We start from the raw sequence: 15,148 nt of genomic DNA, 5'->3' as shown, positions 1-15,148 counted from the left end.
AAAAACAAATGTCTTTTTATTTTATTTTCTCACTTTCGGAAAGCATTTTACACAGGTTTGGATCTTGGGAATAACTTGGAATCAGTAGAAAAAACTTACTGAACAGTTTTTGTCTTTACAATAGAAACCTTTCAGGAGTCAAAATGTAGACTAAAAAAATACATGCAAAACATACTCCTTTCAAAACACAACTGGAAACAAAGCACCAAACTACACAAATATGCAGAATGAAACAGCATTGAACACCACAGAAGTTGTCTTCATAAAAGGTGTAAAAGTCACCTAATTCACTAGGCACTGTCACTTGGTTAAACAGAAGAGACAATAAAAAAATATTGTCCACAGACTTGCAATTTCAACTCAAAGGCTGTAGCTAGAAATTCCTCTATGTGTCATGCTTTAATAGCGACCTGAAAGACAAAAACCCAACAGTCAGACTTCATGGATTGAGATTTCTGGCTAAACCCACTGCCTCTCCTCAATCCTGTATCAGATCTGAGCCTGATGTCCTACAGGTAACCAAACTCCCAAACTCCTGTTTTAACAGAGTTCTGGAGGAAGAAACAGGATCTCAGACTCAAAACATGGGCTGTTATCTCACTTGGTTTTTCCTAAGTATTTACTCTGTCCTCAAGGTTTCTCAATGAAGCATTAAAGGAACTGTGGCTCAATAAAATATCCACACCAAAGTCAATCTTAATGGACACAGAAGCTCAAAAGAAGTTCAAGGAATGGGAAGTTTACTTTTGAAACATGAACTGTGACTGGGCTAGGCCCAGGTATGGTAAGGTTGAATGGGGCTTGGAGCAACCTGGTCTATGGAAGGTGTCCCTGCCCATGGCAGGGGGTGGAATGGGATGAGCTTTAAGGTCCCTCCCAGCCCAAAGCATTCCCTGAGTCCATGGCTACTTACGAGGTGAGTAGGACCGGGATCTGGAGCGGGATCTGTAGCCCCCTCGGCTGTAGTACGGGGACGGTGACCTCCTCCTGTGACAGGGGTGACACAAACAATCCCTTTGTTAAACCTGCACAGGTGAGTGGCTGCAGCTTTAGGTGGGGAGCTCTAACCCCATCTTGGTCTCAGGAATGCACTTGGGAAAGCTAGGGAGCATGGGAAACCCAATCAACGTTTCTACTGGATAACAAAGCAAAGATCTGAATTCTCTTTTTTGTTACCATGTTTTGTTACCAGTATTATTTTTGACTAACACAACAAACACAAGCTCTTGCACTCACAATCTGCTTCCATGTGAATTTAGTCTGAAGCCAGGAGCATCCCACACAAGCAGGGTAAGCCAAACCCACCTTCACTTTTAATGTGAATTGTTTGTCCAAGGTGAAGATGTCCTTGACTTACAGTCAGTGCTACAGCCAGACACCCCCAAACCTCTCCAATCCAGGCACTCCCAAGTTTTGTGTTTCCTTGCCTGGTTCCACTAATCCAGCACACACCTGTAAAACTGATCCCTGTCCTGAACAGCTCTCCAGCCTCCTCCGCCGCCGCCACCTCCTCCTCTGTGAAACAAAAACAGAACAACTTTTAGGAATTTAAAAAATAAAAAGTTCACTGTACAAAACTCCCCCATCAGCAGAGTAAAAAATGACATGAAGACAACATTAGCTCCTACACTGGGTGATGCTGAATTACTTAATTTAACATTGATTTTTAAACACATACCTACTCAAGGCAAACCCTTTTACTTATTATTTTCAAGTAGCAAGATCAACTCAGGAAAAACATTGATTTCAAGGTGGAGGCAGGGAAAACACTCCTATCCTGACATTTTAACACTTTAGAGTCACATTTAAACAAGAACTGTGATGTAACTTCTTATGGAGAACAAAAACAACACCTTATGCCATGAATATTGAGTGGCTGGAATGGAACCTCCTCAGATTCAATCAGCAAAGCTTTACCAAGAGACTAAATCAAGTCTGAAGTCTTCCCCAGTTGTTTTGGGGGGATTGCTTTTTTTGGAGTTTATTCTCTTATTTACAGACAGTTTTTCAGGCAAAATTAAGCCTCCCAAAGCAACAAGGAGAAACTGAAGTTTTAACAGGACAATTCCCATCTGCCACTGCATTTCCCTTAGGGCATTATTTTCACAGAGGGCAGGGAATGCAAAGGAATTGTCACCAATGGAATTTGTAGGGTGGGGTATGCAACGCTCCACTGCATCTTGAACAATTCCAACTTTTCCTTCCTCAGGGAAGCCCTCACAACATAGCAACAGGAGGGGAAAGTAGCACCATGACATTTTTCAAGTAGCCACAAACAAGTCATTTGTGGGTCTGTATTTATTCACAGAATCCCAGAATGGTTTGGGTTGGAAGAGACCTTAAACACCACCCAAGGCACACCCCTGCCACAGGCAGGGGCATCTCCCACTAGAGCAGGTCACTCTCACTGGCTTTCCCCTGACCCAATCACAGCTTCTGGTAACATCCACAAACCCCTGCCAGAATGAAAAGGCACCACTTAAGCACTGAAGACTTGGGCCCACACCATAACTTTAACACAGCAACTGTAGGAATGTTTGATAGTGCGCACAGAAAAAAAAAATCAACTGTTCTTTTTTGTTCATCTTAACAGTGTCCCAGAAATTGTGAGGATTATTGCTGGAAAATGCTATCAGCAAAACCAATCATGATTACACACGCATCCAACCTGACAAGGGATGTTAAAAAAACCTTTTAATGCAGATGTCCAATCCATAATTCCTTATTTTTGGCAACATCTGAGGTGCCATAATTATCAGCAGGAGATAGTGGGGACCACAGAAATTTCCCACTTTTTATCTACTACACTGTGCTCAAAATATAAGTTGACACTATAATACCAACTCAAATATTAATTTGCTTCATTTCAGTGCTAACAGATGAACCAACTAAAGATTCTAAAATGAACATGCAAACAACACTTTGTTTTTCAAAACTTAGTGCAGATTCAGAAAACATTTTGGACTAAGCCAGGCCACAGGTCAAACACCATCAAGTATTTCTCAATCCAACCCATTTCATTTGTACTGAGCAATCATTTTGGTGGAGATTTCACAGGAAGATTCCAGAACGACAGCGAGTGCAAAAATATTCTGGAATAGTTATGTAGGATGAACTGCCTGGTGTTTACACAGGCAGATGAGAAAGCAGAGTTTAGAAAGCAGCAAAATATTGCAAACATGCTCACCTGTATGACCTGCTGTAGTAGTCACGGTCATCGTAGCCTCTGTCGTAGCCTCTGTCGTAGTAATCTCGTCGCCGTGAGCTGCCACTGCAGGGAGTGAAGGAAATTGCATTTACTAAGATGGAAACTCTAATTTTGTCTGCAGTCTGGTAAATTTACACTATTTTAACTAGATTGTATTATTAGGTCCCATTCCTTACAGTTGGAAGACTGTGAGCACTCCTGTTTTCCCATCAGTGCAGGTGGGAACAGGACTACTTAAATAACTGCTTTTTAAATGCTTGAACTTTCAGCTGTTTTCCTCAACCTTTATAAACCTCAACCTTTTGGCATCACAGGCACAAGAGGAATTCCATTCTGAGACAAGTCTTCATCCTCTTTTAACTCTGAAAAAGCTCCTGTTCTGACTAAAAAAATACCTGTAGTCTTAACATCACCATAACCATCAGTAAGCTGAAAGTCTTGGGAAATGAACGGGGGAATGACTTGGGAAAACAACTGACTCTGCTGGCAACTTGAAGTCAAAAGTGCAGTGTGTGAACACAGCAAACTGCTAAGCCCTAATGCTAACTGATCCACCCAGCACTTGTTCATTTACTCTTCAAAACCTGAGCTTGCAAAGGACTTGAATATTTGAAAACTACTTAAAATAATTTAGAAATAGTCAAAATGTCTTCCTGTTGACAGAAGCATTAGTACTGATGCTCATGTCTAGTGTTTTTGGTGTACAGCACAGCAGCCATGAACAAGGAAACACAACTTGTGCATTAATGTGCAAGCCCAAGAAACCAGGAAAACCACTCAGGATCAGGTCTCTCAGAGGAGAAACAGGAGATTTTACAAAACAATGAATCCTATCCTTCACTGGTTGAGGGGAAAAAACCCAACCAAACAATGGATAAAACTTACTAAGTGGGTCTTCCCATATAGATTCCAGGGGTAGGTGTGTGAGGTCTCTTTGTTATGGAAAAGTCTACTCGGATCCTTCTTCCATCCAGCTCCATTCCATTGGCACGTTCCTTTGCCTAGGGAGTGACAGAAGAGCATCAGCTCTAAGTATGAACTTCAGCAACAACATGAATTCCTAACCACTGCTTCAAGTGTTAAAATGTCCTAAAACACAGCTCAGTTTGGAGGCAGGTCTGAGTGTCACATCTTGCAGTGAGTGTACTGTGTAAGACACTCTAGGCCAGCTGGACTGAAGCGCCAGTAACCACTGAAAATGTGATTTCTGTGGCATTAAAATCCTGAAAGGAACATCACTGGGCAATTGTTTCAGTGCCTCTGACATGATTAAGAGCAACTTTTGAACATGCCGATGTAGGGAGATGTAACTACTACACCACACAACATAAAACACTGGTTAAAATAACATCACTAAGGAATTCAAACACATCCTTCAAACTACCATAACATTGAATATAGTAAAAAACCAAAACAAATTGTGCTTTGGATTTGTCTGCTACGTAGCAGGACCTACACATCAAGCTCCAACCTAAAATGGAAGACTTCATGCCAGATGTGGACAAGACTGGAGATTTTCCGGAGTTCATGCAGAATATAAGCCTTGTTCCAGCCCATAAAGGGCAGCTTTACAAGGATTGATATGAGTGTAGGATTCTCTGCTTGGGTGACCACAGAAATCCCAATTCATTCTGCAGCACCAGTGAGCCCAAATCCCATGATTACAAGATTCCAAGTATTTTTCAGGCCGTGAGTTTCCCGTGGCTATACCCTGTGACAGAACACACACCCCAGGAGCTCAGCACTGTGCACCCCAACCTACTTCCTTGGCATCCTCGACGTTCTCGAAGTAGACGAAGGCGAACCCTCGGGAGCGCCGCGACTGCTGGTCGTACACGATGGAAACGTCGGCAATGGGCCCATACTTGGAGAAAACCTCTCGCAGGTCTCGCTCTGTAGTGTACAGACTCAGCCCAAACACTCCCAGACAACAGTTTGGATCAGGATTTGCCTAAAGGAAAGGACATAGGTATTAAAATCAAATTGGGTTGTTTCTTAAATTGTGACTGTCGGGGCTTCAAGAACAACAAAGGTAGGGCTGAGATTTGGGTCGCATGCTAACACAGAGTAATAAATTAAACCTACAGGAGCACAAGCCTTTCACAAAACCCTTCTGTGTTTCTCAGAGCATAGACTGGTTGCACCCAGGAGCACGAGCCACCCCTCAGAGACGTACCCTGTTCCCAATGTGACGTCTCCGGGTAGACATGGGGGAATGGCTGTGGCTGTGGCGCCGCCGGTAGTCCCGACTGTACGACCTGCTTCGGGATCTCCTGTGCGAGCGCGACCGCGAGCGCGACCGGGTGTAGTGTCTGCGCGAGCTCCTCCTTGATCTAGACCTGAGGGAAAGAAGAGAAAGGTACAGAGCTGGGCTTGTTGGGGTGTTCAACATTTCACAAATCCATCAGACGGTCACAATAAGCTCAAGGAATTGTTTTCCAAAACCCTGCAGTACCACATACCTCAGCTACAATGCATTTACTCACTACTCTCAAGGACTGTGGGCTAAATCTTCACTATCAGATTACTGCAGACAGTCTCAGGGCATTCCTGCTGCAGTCCAGGAACGTGCACTTGATCACAGTCAGCTCTTCCTCTAACAAAGCTACCTGGGTGTGACATGCTAGTGCTTAGAATAGTCAGTGTTTAGGTAAAAACAAGTGGGGTGGCTTTCTTTTCACATGTATCAAAGGGAACAGTAAATATGCCTTAACACAAAGCATGCACCACTAAGGGGGGCACTCTTAGTGCTGCCTTGGGTGACACTGAAAAGCAAATGTCCCTGAAACAGAGCTGAACACAATCTGAAGAAATCAATCCTGAGCTGGCTCATTTACCTGCTGGTATTTCAGCAGTTATTTGGCACTGTTTGTTCATGAATATTTACATGTTCACACTCTTAAGTGCATTTATGCAAAGGTGCAACTGCTCACTAATTCTTTTTGCCCAAAAACATTTTCTTATGTCACAAACTGTAGACATGAGGGTCTGAAACTCTTCAATTCCTCCTCCCAAAGCCTCACCCCTCCCAGCACAGCCAATCCTAGAGGAGAAGCTGGGCACTCACACGGGGCTACTACACCTGACCTTGGTCTGCTGCTGGCTGCACTGAATAACCTGCACTCCACACCACTCCAAAATAAAAAAACCCTCAAGGCTAGGAAGTGCAATAAACAGTGTAACAGTCAATGGATCTCAGGCACAAATTCCTGATTTTCAGGCTCTTGTGTCTTGTATGTCCCTTTGCTCTAACTGCACAGCAGCACCACCCCACTGGTGTGAGGGAAGCTCTGAACCTGAACTGCTTTTACTCCTGAGCATTTAACAGCTTCTTCCAGGATTTCTCACCAAGTGTCACAAGGCAGTCAAACTGTCCAAACTATCTCCTCAAAAAACATCTCCAACCTCATCAGGAGACAGCCAGGGAAGCTCAACTTAAAATGCATATTGATGTCCAGAGAAATTAATTCAGCATGTCCCATTACAGCACCTCTCACTATGTATTTATTAAGAAAACATTATTTTTGGCAACAAAATTTAAAAGAAAAAGAAAAAGAGAGAACTTCCCTGAAGATGGGAAAACAGTAAAATAAGAGAGAAATTATAATATCAATAACAAAAAAAAAGAAGCTCCACACATGCACACAGCCACATTTCAGCCACTGATACAGGAAAAAAAAAAATTAAGGAAACACAGAACTGATATTTGAGGTACCAGAATGGTATCAGCCTAAGAGGAGGTACAAACATCAATAAAAGTAGATTTTAAAATCAAGTATATCCACACCCCAACTGATAAAAACACCAGGACACAGGTTGGTTCCCAAATCAAAGTTTAATTTATAAAGCTGGTAACTCAAAAATACATTTGCAACAGAAACTACCAAGAAATATAGAAGTTATTACAGGGTTACTCCACTGGGGAAAGCCAGAGTTCAAAGATCTGCCCATGACCACATCTCAACGTGTGACATCACTAAACAGAGATTAAAGTATGTTGTTTCTAAATATGTGCCTCGACACAATTCTGTCCAAACCTACTAATCAGCACTAAGTCTGGCACATAATTCCATTATTTCCAGCTATAGGCATCTTCAAGACAGCTGTTAAATGCTCAGGAAGCCATGGTAGTTATAAACTTCTAATTTTTGGTCAATAAAAGCTAGTTGCCAGGGTATTACTTAAACACTGTTTATTGCAAAAGTAAGATCTGCCAGGTCTCTCATAAATTCTACATCTTGTATTTCCTTCCTCAGAATTGTGTACCACCTGTGACTGCATCTTTACTCAGTGGTTATTCTGCAGGTGGGAAATGTTTTAAGGAGTATGGAATCCCTGGAATCACATGGATTAAAGGGCAGAATATCCTGGGAAAGTGTCCTGACTTTGTTGATGCAATATTAAAAGGTTCCCCAAAGGTGCTTTGCAGTTTCACCCCCCTGAGATTTTCAAACCTAACTGGATAAAGCCCTGACAGGAGGGTCTGAGCCCAGAGCCCTGAGCAGGATCTGGGCCTGGGCCCTTCCTGAGCTGCCCCCCATCTCTCACTGCTGCCACTCCCATTCCACACTCACTAATGGTAGTAGGCTAACAAGTATTTATTCCTTTCATTTGACACGTTTCTTCTTACACTACAGGGACTGCCAGGTGCATGACACTTCTAACTGTGCCTGAATTAAACAAAAACCCTCATTCTCCTGCTGTCAAAGCTTCCCAATTACATTCCTTTTCACAAAAGCCTCTCTGTTTGATCTTGCAAGATTTAGCACACAGTTTGATTATGTTTTCAACCCTGGGTGACTGCTGACAGCACAGTATCTTCCTTCAGCCTGCCTCCCAGGCTTTGGCAATTCACTGCTTGTTCAACATTAAAAGTGTGCTGTGAACAGCTCACCTGAAAACCACACTGCTGAAACCTCACTTTTTTAGCCTGAATGCCTACAAATGAGTAAAGAAATGATCACATTAATTTCTGTAGTCAGCAGTCAACTATCTGCTCTTTTTAGAGGGATTCTGACCCTGCACACAGGACAGGTGCCTTTTTTGGCAGGTGAGTATCAGGAGAGGTAATACAGAGCAAGAGGCACATGGATGTTTCTGCTGCCACATGACAAATGCAATAAGGAAGTTCTCCACAACTTTTCTGGAGAGCTTGCAGCACTGTCTAATATTCAAAGCTTCCTACCCTGTTAATTTTCAAGTTAAATAAAGGTATTTAAAATGTCTGTGAAAATTCACTGTGAATTTCTGTGACTGTGAAATTCACATTTACCTCCACTGCTTCTTTCCACTACTCCAGGAGCATCACTGCTTCCAGTGAAGAAACATAATACACGAATGTGCCTTGAAATGGGAAATCTGCTGATGCACCAAAAACCTAAGATGCAGAGTTGCTAGTACTCCACTCTCAGACACAAGTCAATATTCCAAAAGATACAAGGCAGGCACTTCCAAAGTGCATCAGCAAGGATACAAACCTACATAAGTGATTTAACTTGGAAGAAGCAGCAAAAATATCTGAATTTATATCATTAGGCTTTCCCAACCCTGAAACCACACACGCCCCTTTGTATTCCACATCCACAGAAGCTCCACTAACCCTGGAAACAGAACCGGCTACGCTGGGCCACCTCTGACAATCATGTGACTTGTGAGGAGGAGGAAGAGGTAAAAGAAGCAAACTCACCTGGATTCAGACCTGGATCTAGATTTTGACCTGGAGCGCCTGGAATCCTCCTTAGAGCGAGATCTTGCAGGGGTGTGTCTCCCCGACTTGCCAGACCCATGAGCACTTCCGCTTCTGGAAGCAGAACGGGATTCCTGCACGCAGATATTGAAAGCCTAATTTGTACACAATTCCTTGTTCACCTAGGGGCTGTAAACAAGCTCCAGTGAAATAAATGGTAAATATTCATAGCTATGTGTCCGGGCAGTTGGCATTAGCACTGCCTAGATTTTTAAGGAGTTTTTTTTTTTTTTTTTCTCCCTGGTAGACACTTCTTTACCCTGCATGTACTTTTGCTATTAAACAGATAATGCATGCATGTTTAGCAAAATATACAGGGACACATAAACAGACTAGTAATTACTTAGCGTAGTGCTTTCAGATTCCAGATTACTTCTTATCTTAACTTCATTTTTATTCCTTTTCTTCATTCTTCCGTTTCAAATTCTGACTTCTTTCATCTTCCCCACTTCACACAAATTGCTCAATATTCTACAAGTGGGACTTCTGGTCTGATAATTAGCATGCATTCACTTTCTTTTTTTTCAAATTTCAGCTTCACTTATTCCTGAGCTTCAAATAATTCTCATTTATAAAACTTGTCAAATGGCGACTTCCGCATTTTCCTTCTTCACCATTAACCTTAATAGAAAAAGAACAGGATGAAGAATATTTAAGAACTCCAGGATAAAATCTAGTGCCAAAACTGAAACTAGAAAAAAAAAAGTGTTGTGGACTTTTACTATAAATGCAGTTCAAGAATTGAATCTACCAAAGCCCTACAATTTTATCAACAGGTTCAGTTAACTCAAGTTTAGCTTAGCCCTAAGTAGCTGAATTTGCTATTTATGCCTGTATTTAACAGCAAGTGCAACTGGATCAATGGAGTACCTACTAAGGAATTGTAGCATGAGGAAACTCAAAATAATTTGCACTATCAGCCACACACAGAGACAAAATCACCAAGGAGTGACTCCAGTGAGGTCCTGCTGCGGCCACTGACAGATGTGCTTTTGAATGCAGAAAGCACAGCACTGCTCCTTCCATGACCTCCAATTATCTCAATTTTGGGCCCCTCCTGCAGTTTGGCAGCCCTGGTGTGAAGGTTTAGCAGCACACACCCCCAGCTGCCTGCACAAGTGGGATGACATGTGCAGGCTTTGTGTTTGCACAGAAATCTGCATTCCCCACTGACCAGCACAGCACTGGAGCCCCACTCCAAACTGCTCTGGACTAACACCCCACCTGCTCTCTTATTTACTGGCACTCTCCTCTGGCCGTGACATGACCTAATTAGCACTTTCAACTTATGTATTTTTATTTTTAAATTGGTACAATGCCTGGCTTTAGTCATATGCCTTAAACACACCAGTAGAAAGTATTCTTCATTTAAAAAGAGAAAACTTAAAATTCAGCAGAATTATACTTCTAAATTTTGTGTAAATTCTGATGAAGAAAGCTCACCACTGACACTGGGTATCAGATTTTTTTCAAAAATCCCGTTTTATCTTTCTAACATCTCTTAAACCTGAACACTAACTTAATAGGAACCCTGTACTAAGCATTCAGAAATTCATTTGCTAACCCGAAATTTACACGCTTCAATCACTTCCATACAATTTCGACCAAATGTTACCATTTTACAATTCCCTACCATACAGGGGAAAGAAACGTGATGCACAGGACAAAGCAGGTTTGCAATTAATCCAAGAGCAACAGAAATAGCACAAAGTTGGCCAAGGCTGTAATCTTTAAACAGATGTTTAAAGTTTAGTTCTAACTACATCTTCCCATGTACTAACACTGAAAAGGGTAAAGGAGGGTATTTAGGAATAATTTAAATTACAATTAACTAATTTAACCTAAATCCATTATTACCTTCCAAAGAAAACACTCCACAGAGATGAGTTCTGAGTTAATATATTAATTTTGCCATAAAAAGCCATAGCTCTTTAACAAGGTTAAAGAAAGCAAGACTGAAGAAGGACTGAAACCCAAACCAAGGCTGCTTTTCACCTGAGGAAAAATGCTTCAATTCACAAAAGCTAATCTGGGCTAAACAGAAGGAGCTGACTCCAAATACAGGTGGAGACCAGAAAGAAAAGGAGGAATGCAGGATCAGAGGGAAGCAGCTGGGAGGATTTTGCCCACAAACACACACCAAACCCTTTTTCAGAACTTTTAAAAGTCAAAAAGCTTTGAAGAAGTGAGTAGAGAACACGTAAGTCTTCATATATTTGGTACATTTTTCAGGCAATCTTTGCTGTATTATGTTAAGGTTGATATGGAATCTGGACACTGAGGAGCTGAGCAGGAAGAAAATGTCTTAAAGGCAACTATTTACCAAAATCAAAACAATGTAACAGCTGGTCTATTTTCATTCAACTGCTTTGCATTCCACATTTCCCAGTCTTTAAAAACCCACTTTTTCCCCCAGATCATCCTTCAATCCACCCATTTTCCAGGATTACTGCACTTCTTTATTCCAGCCTTAAAGGAATTCAATGCACCTCACCTGCTCTGGGTATCACCAGGACTGGTAATAACCTCCAAAATTACTATATTGCCCCTTTTCCACCCTAAACCCCAGGAAATCCTCCCTATCCAAAATTCCAAGTACCAGGGGCCTGCAGCACTGCAAATTTATTTTACACCCTTGAGGGTTCACATCAGTCACTCCCACAGCTTGTTTCTCCTATCTTTTTTTGTTGTTCTTTGTATTTTCCTACTCTTTGCTCTTTCACTCTGTGAATTTTAAGTTAATGAAAAATGCCCAAGAGTGTTCCTGGTATAACACTGGAAAGAAAAGAGGGAAGAAACAACCTTCTTTACCCTGCACTGCTGGTCAGCACATCCACACTGCTATTCACTAAACAATAACCATCTCCACCCCCCACCCCAACCTTAAGTTTGTCAAGTGTGAATTTAACCTCCCTCCCCACATCCCTTGGTCTTTATCAACCTTCATCAGGCACTTCTGGAATTCACGTGGAAGCCCTGAAGTCCAGGCTTGTGGATTCCAAATGGTTCATTCTGGACCTTGAGCACATTTCAAACCAAGTGCTGGGATGATTTTAACAGCTCTAAACACTGTCATAAAGAGCCTTAAACCAGGTACTCTGAGCAGGGAATGTCCCAAAGCAGGATTATTTGGGGGCAGTAGGTAGGAAAGGTTTCCATGGGCAGAAGCAGCTGGGAAGTAGATGATGGCCACAGTTCTTTGCATTTCTGAGATCCAGGTTTTCCTCACAGGAATGGGAGTTACACATTTCAGTCAGTAATGTAAGATACAGAGAAATAAAACTATTAGGGTTTTATGATCATGTATTCCTATGAAGTTAAGCATTTCCACTTGTTTCCCTAAGGAAAGGTGCAGCCTCCTGTGGCATTATCAGATCTGCAGCCCCTTTATTCAAGGTGTCACTGTGCTGACTCCACATTCCCCAACCTCTCCCTTATGGAAGTGCCTCCCTCCCCCTGAGGGACACGAGATCACTGCTGGGGATTCACTGCAGGGAGAGCAGAACATCCCTTCCCACAGGTTTCCAAACTCCACAGAAAGAACAGTGTGTTCTGAAAAATCAGGCCACAGCTTCCTCCCACCACCTCTGCCACCATGGGCTCCTCCAGTGCCCAAGGAAGGAAATGAACCCAGCAGCAAAACCCAAATTATCTTCTGACAGGTTTGGGCACTGCCAAGCTCCCCAAGAGGTGCCATCGAGTGCCAGCTGGTGAGGGAGGAACACAGGGTGGCACTGAGTGATCAGCTCTCTCAAACCTCAAATTGCTTCCTCAGACCTTGTTCTCACACAATTTAGTAATAAAAATCACTCTTTTTTGAAAATAAACGTATTAAATACCTTGTAAGTGATCTGTAAACTGAGCTTTTACACATAAAAAAACCCCAAGCAAATAAAACCCCCCACCCTGACTTGCATATTGAACAGCTTCTGACCACATACCAAGCCATTACTATCCTAATTAACAGGGTAGGAGTCATTAATTTGGCCTTTAACTCGTCTTTTTCCAACCCCTCCATGCCCAAATCCCATGTGCTTCAGTGAAAACAAAACTAAATTGGAAAACCATGACATTACAGCATAACAACAGCATCTCAAATATATTCCAGTATTTAACAACGTATAGTTCCTTCAGTTCATCCCCCTATGGAACATAAGCTGTAAAAGAGAATTCAAGTGGGGATTTTTTTCTTCTTATCTTTCCCCCCCTTTTAGAAAACGCCATAATCCAGAGTAAATTCGTGCTGTTGCTTACACAAGTCCCATTCCTGGCGAAAGCACCTGGAATTTCTTCATCCCAAAAGCTGCCATGAGGGCTCAATCAAGTCAGGCCTGCAACCCAGAGCAGCTGGAAATGGAGTAAAAGAAGATCCAGCTGACTGAATTCCCAGATCTGACTGGCTGGAGGAGCAGCACTACGGGAGAGAGCAGGAGCTCAGTTCCTGCTGGCAGCCTGCACTCGGGACACTTTAAGGCAGTTGCAATCATATTCCAGATTATTTATCCAAACACTAACTCAAGTCTGCAGAGACTCCAATTGGAAAAGCACAAAAGCCATTGAGTCAGTAAAACATAACCCTTAAGTAAGCAAAAAAATCCCATAAATAACACTGGCAAGAGCAGAAGGAAAACCAATCCCTGCCCCAGTCTGGAATAGCAGGTGTGCAACTCTATGGTTTCACCTTTACAAACATTTCAAACAACTTACCTATTTAAAGGTCACAAAAGGTCATTCATAATTCATTGCAAAAACTGCCTAAAAATGCTTTAATACATTTTTTTATATTAAAAATACAATAAAGCACCAGACAACAATTTCTGCCCCAATACTCTGCATGGCTGTTTCACACAAAAAGACTTTGCCATTGAAGCTTTATTATTTCTACCCTTTCTGACTGAAAATATAATGCAGATTATCCTGGCAAGCTTTATTAAGACTACACTGGCTTCCAGTCTGACTTTCACAACACTAAAGTATCTTTAAAAAAACTAACACATAAATAATTCACCCTGAGCATAAACCACCCCCTCACTAAAAAGATCTTCAGAGTGAATGAAGATACCAATGAAAACACTGGTGGTGCTGGCACGACCCTATTCCTTAATCCCTGTCTTTCACCACTCATTCCCATTTTTAGCCCCCTGGAGACCAATTTTTTCTAATCTTACCTGCCTTGAAGTAGCAACACTCACACACTGCAGCTTCTTATAGTGAATTAATAAGATAAAACCATATTCTAGGAAAGATATTGCTCAGAATTACTACCTTTTCTAAGATTTCTTGCCCTCCCCCTCCAGTTTAAAACTTAGGAACTTATCACCTCCACAATCCCCTCCGCTGCTGCAGCAAAATATTTGAATTATGCTAAAAAAAATCCCCAAAACACAGTAGCGACCCTAAATAAAGACATCAAAAGCAAACAAAGCTGATCTAGTAAATAGAAAGCAATTATTGATGTGCATCGCTTAGCAAGTCATTTGTTACGATATTAATAAAACTCTTTTGGACAGTGAGCTCTTTCCGAGGAGCCCTGGGAGCTGTCTGCTGCAGCCTTCACAAAGCCAAGCGGCTGCCTCCATTACCAAGCCTAAATTAAAGGAGAGCCCGAGCCACCTGCACGCCAGGCCGGGGAAGCAGAGTTACTGTCACAGGGCAGAGGGAGCGAAAAGCGGTCTAAATTAGAGAGCAGCTCAAGAGCGGCTTGCGAGGCGGCTCTGGAGAGGCGACTGACGGGACTGTCGCTCCGCAGGGCGGGATGGAGCGCTCGGGGCCCCTCAGGGCCGGCGCCGCCATTTTGTCCCTGCCGGGCGCGCGGCCCCGGCCCAAGATGGCGCCGGGCGCCTCATGCGGGCAGCGGCCGCTCCGCCATCGGCCCCGCCGCGCCGCCTCTCCGCTCCCGCGGAGGCTCCACCACCCGCAAAGGGGACACGGGGGGACCGGCGCCACCCGAAGGCGAGGGAGGGGTGTGTGGGGAAGGGAGGAGGGGGGGCCCGGCCGCGCAGCGTGTTCGGGCTCCGTGTATTACCCGCTCGCCGTAGTTTTGCTCCCCGCTGTCGCTCATCGTCCCGTCCCACTGCTCCCGCTGCCGCCGCCGCCGCCGCCCGAACCGGACACGACCGTCCTCGGCGACAGCGCCGTCCGCGCGGGAAGTGACGAGACCGCGGGGCCGCGCGCGCGCGCTCGGCGGGACACGC

General features: G+C 43.3%; 1 protein-coding gene across 1 annotated transcript; it reads right to left on the bottom strand.

Annotated features, from left to right (window-relative positions):
• TRA2B (transformer 2 beta homolog) lies at positions 1-15,148 on the bottom strand. Its single transcript, XM_064435642.1, has 9 exons — positions 14,980-15,148; positions 8,895-9,028; positions 5,385-5,547; positions 4,971-5,159; positions 4,094-4,209; positions 3,188-3,271; positions 1,453-1,515; positions 914-987; positions 1-410 (listed from the first exon to the last, which is right to left on the bottom strand). Exons 1-9 carry the CDS (start codon positions 15,013-15,015, stop codon positions 400-402), a joined length of 870 nt encoding a protein of 289 aa, XP_064291712.1. The 5' UTR covers positions 15,016-15,148; the 3' UTR covers positions 1-399.

The sequence above is a fragment of the Passer domesticus genome, chromosome 11, assembly GCF_036417665.1.
Source record: "Passer domesticus isolate bPasDom1 chromosome 11, bPasDom1.hap1, whole genome shotgun sequence".
Classification (NCBI taxonomy): domain Eukaryota; kingdom Metazoa; phylum Chordata; class Aves; order Passeriformes; family Passeridae; genus Passer; species Passer domesticus.
Note: the sequence above shows the minus strand (reverse complement) of the source record. Positions and strands in the feature narration are given on the sequence as shown.

What these genes read in the sequence shown, in the direction of transcription:
- TRA2B (XM_064435642.1), bottom strand. Translation starts at nt 15,015, where the DNA reads ATGAGCGACAGCGGGGAGCAAAACTACGGCGAGCGG. An exon ending in TATATGGGAAGACCCACTTA is followed by an intron (nt 3,272 to 4,093) that starts GTAAGTTTTATC and finishes CACTCCCTGCAG; the next exon opens with TGGCAGCTCACGGCGACGAG. An exon ending in TACTACAGCAGGTCATACAG is followed by an intron (nt 1,516 to 3,187) that starts GTGAGCATGTTT and finishes TTTGTTTCACAG; the next exon opens with AGGAGGAGGTGGCGGCGGCG.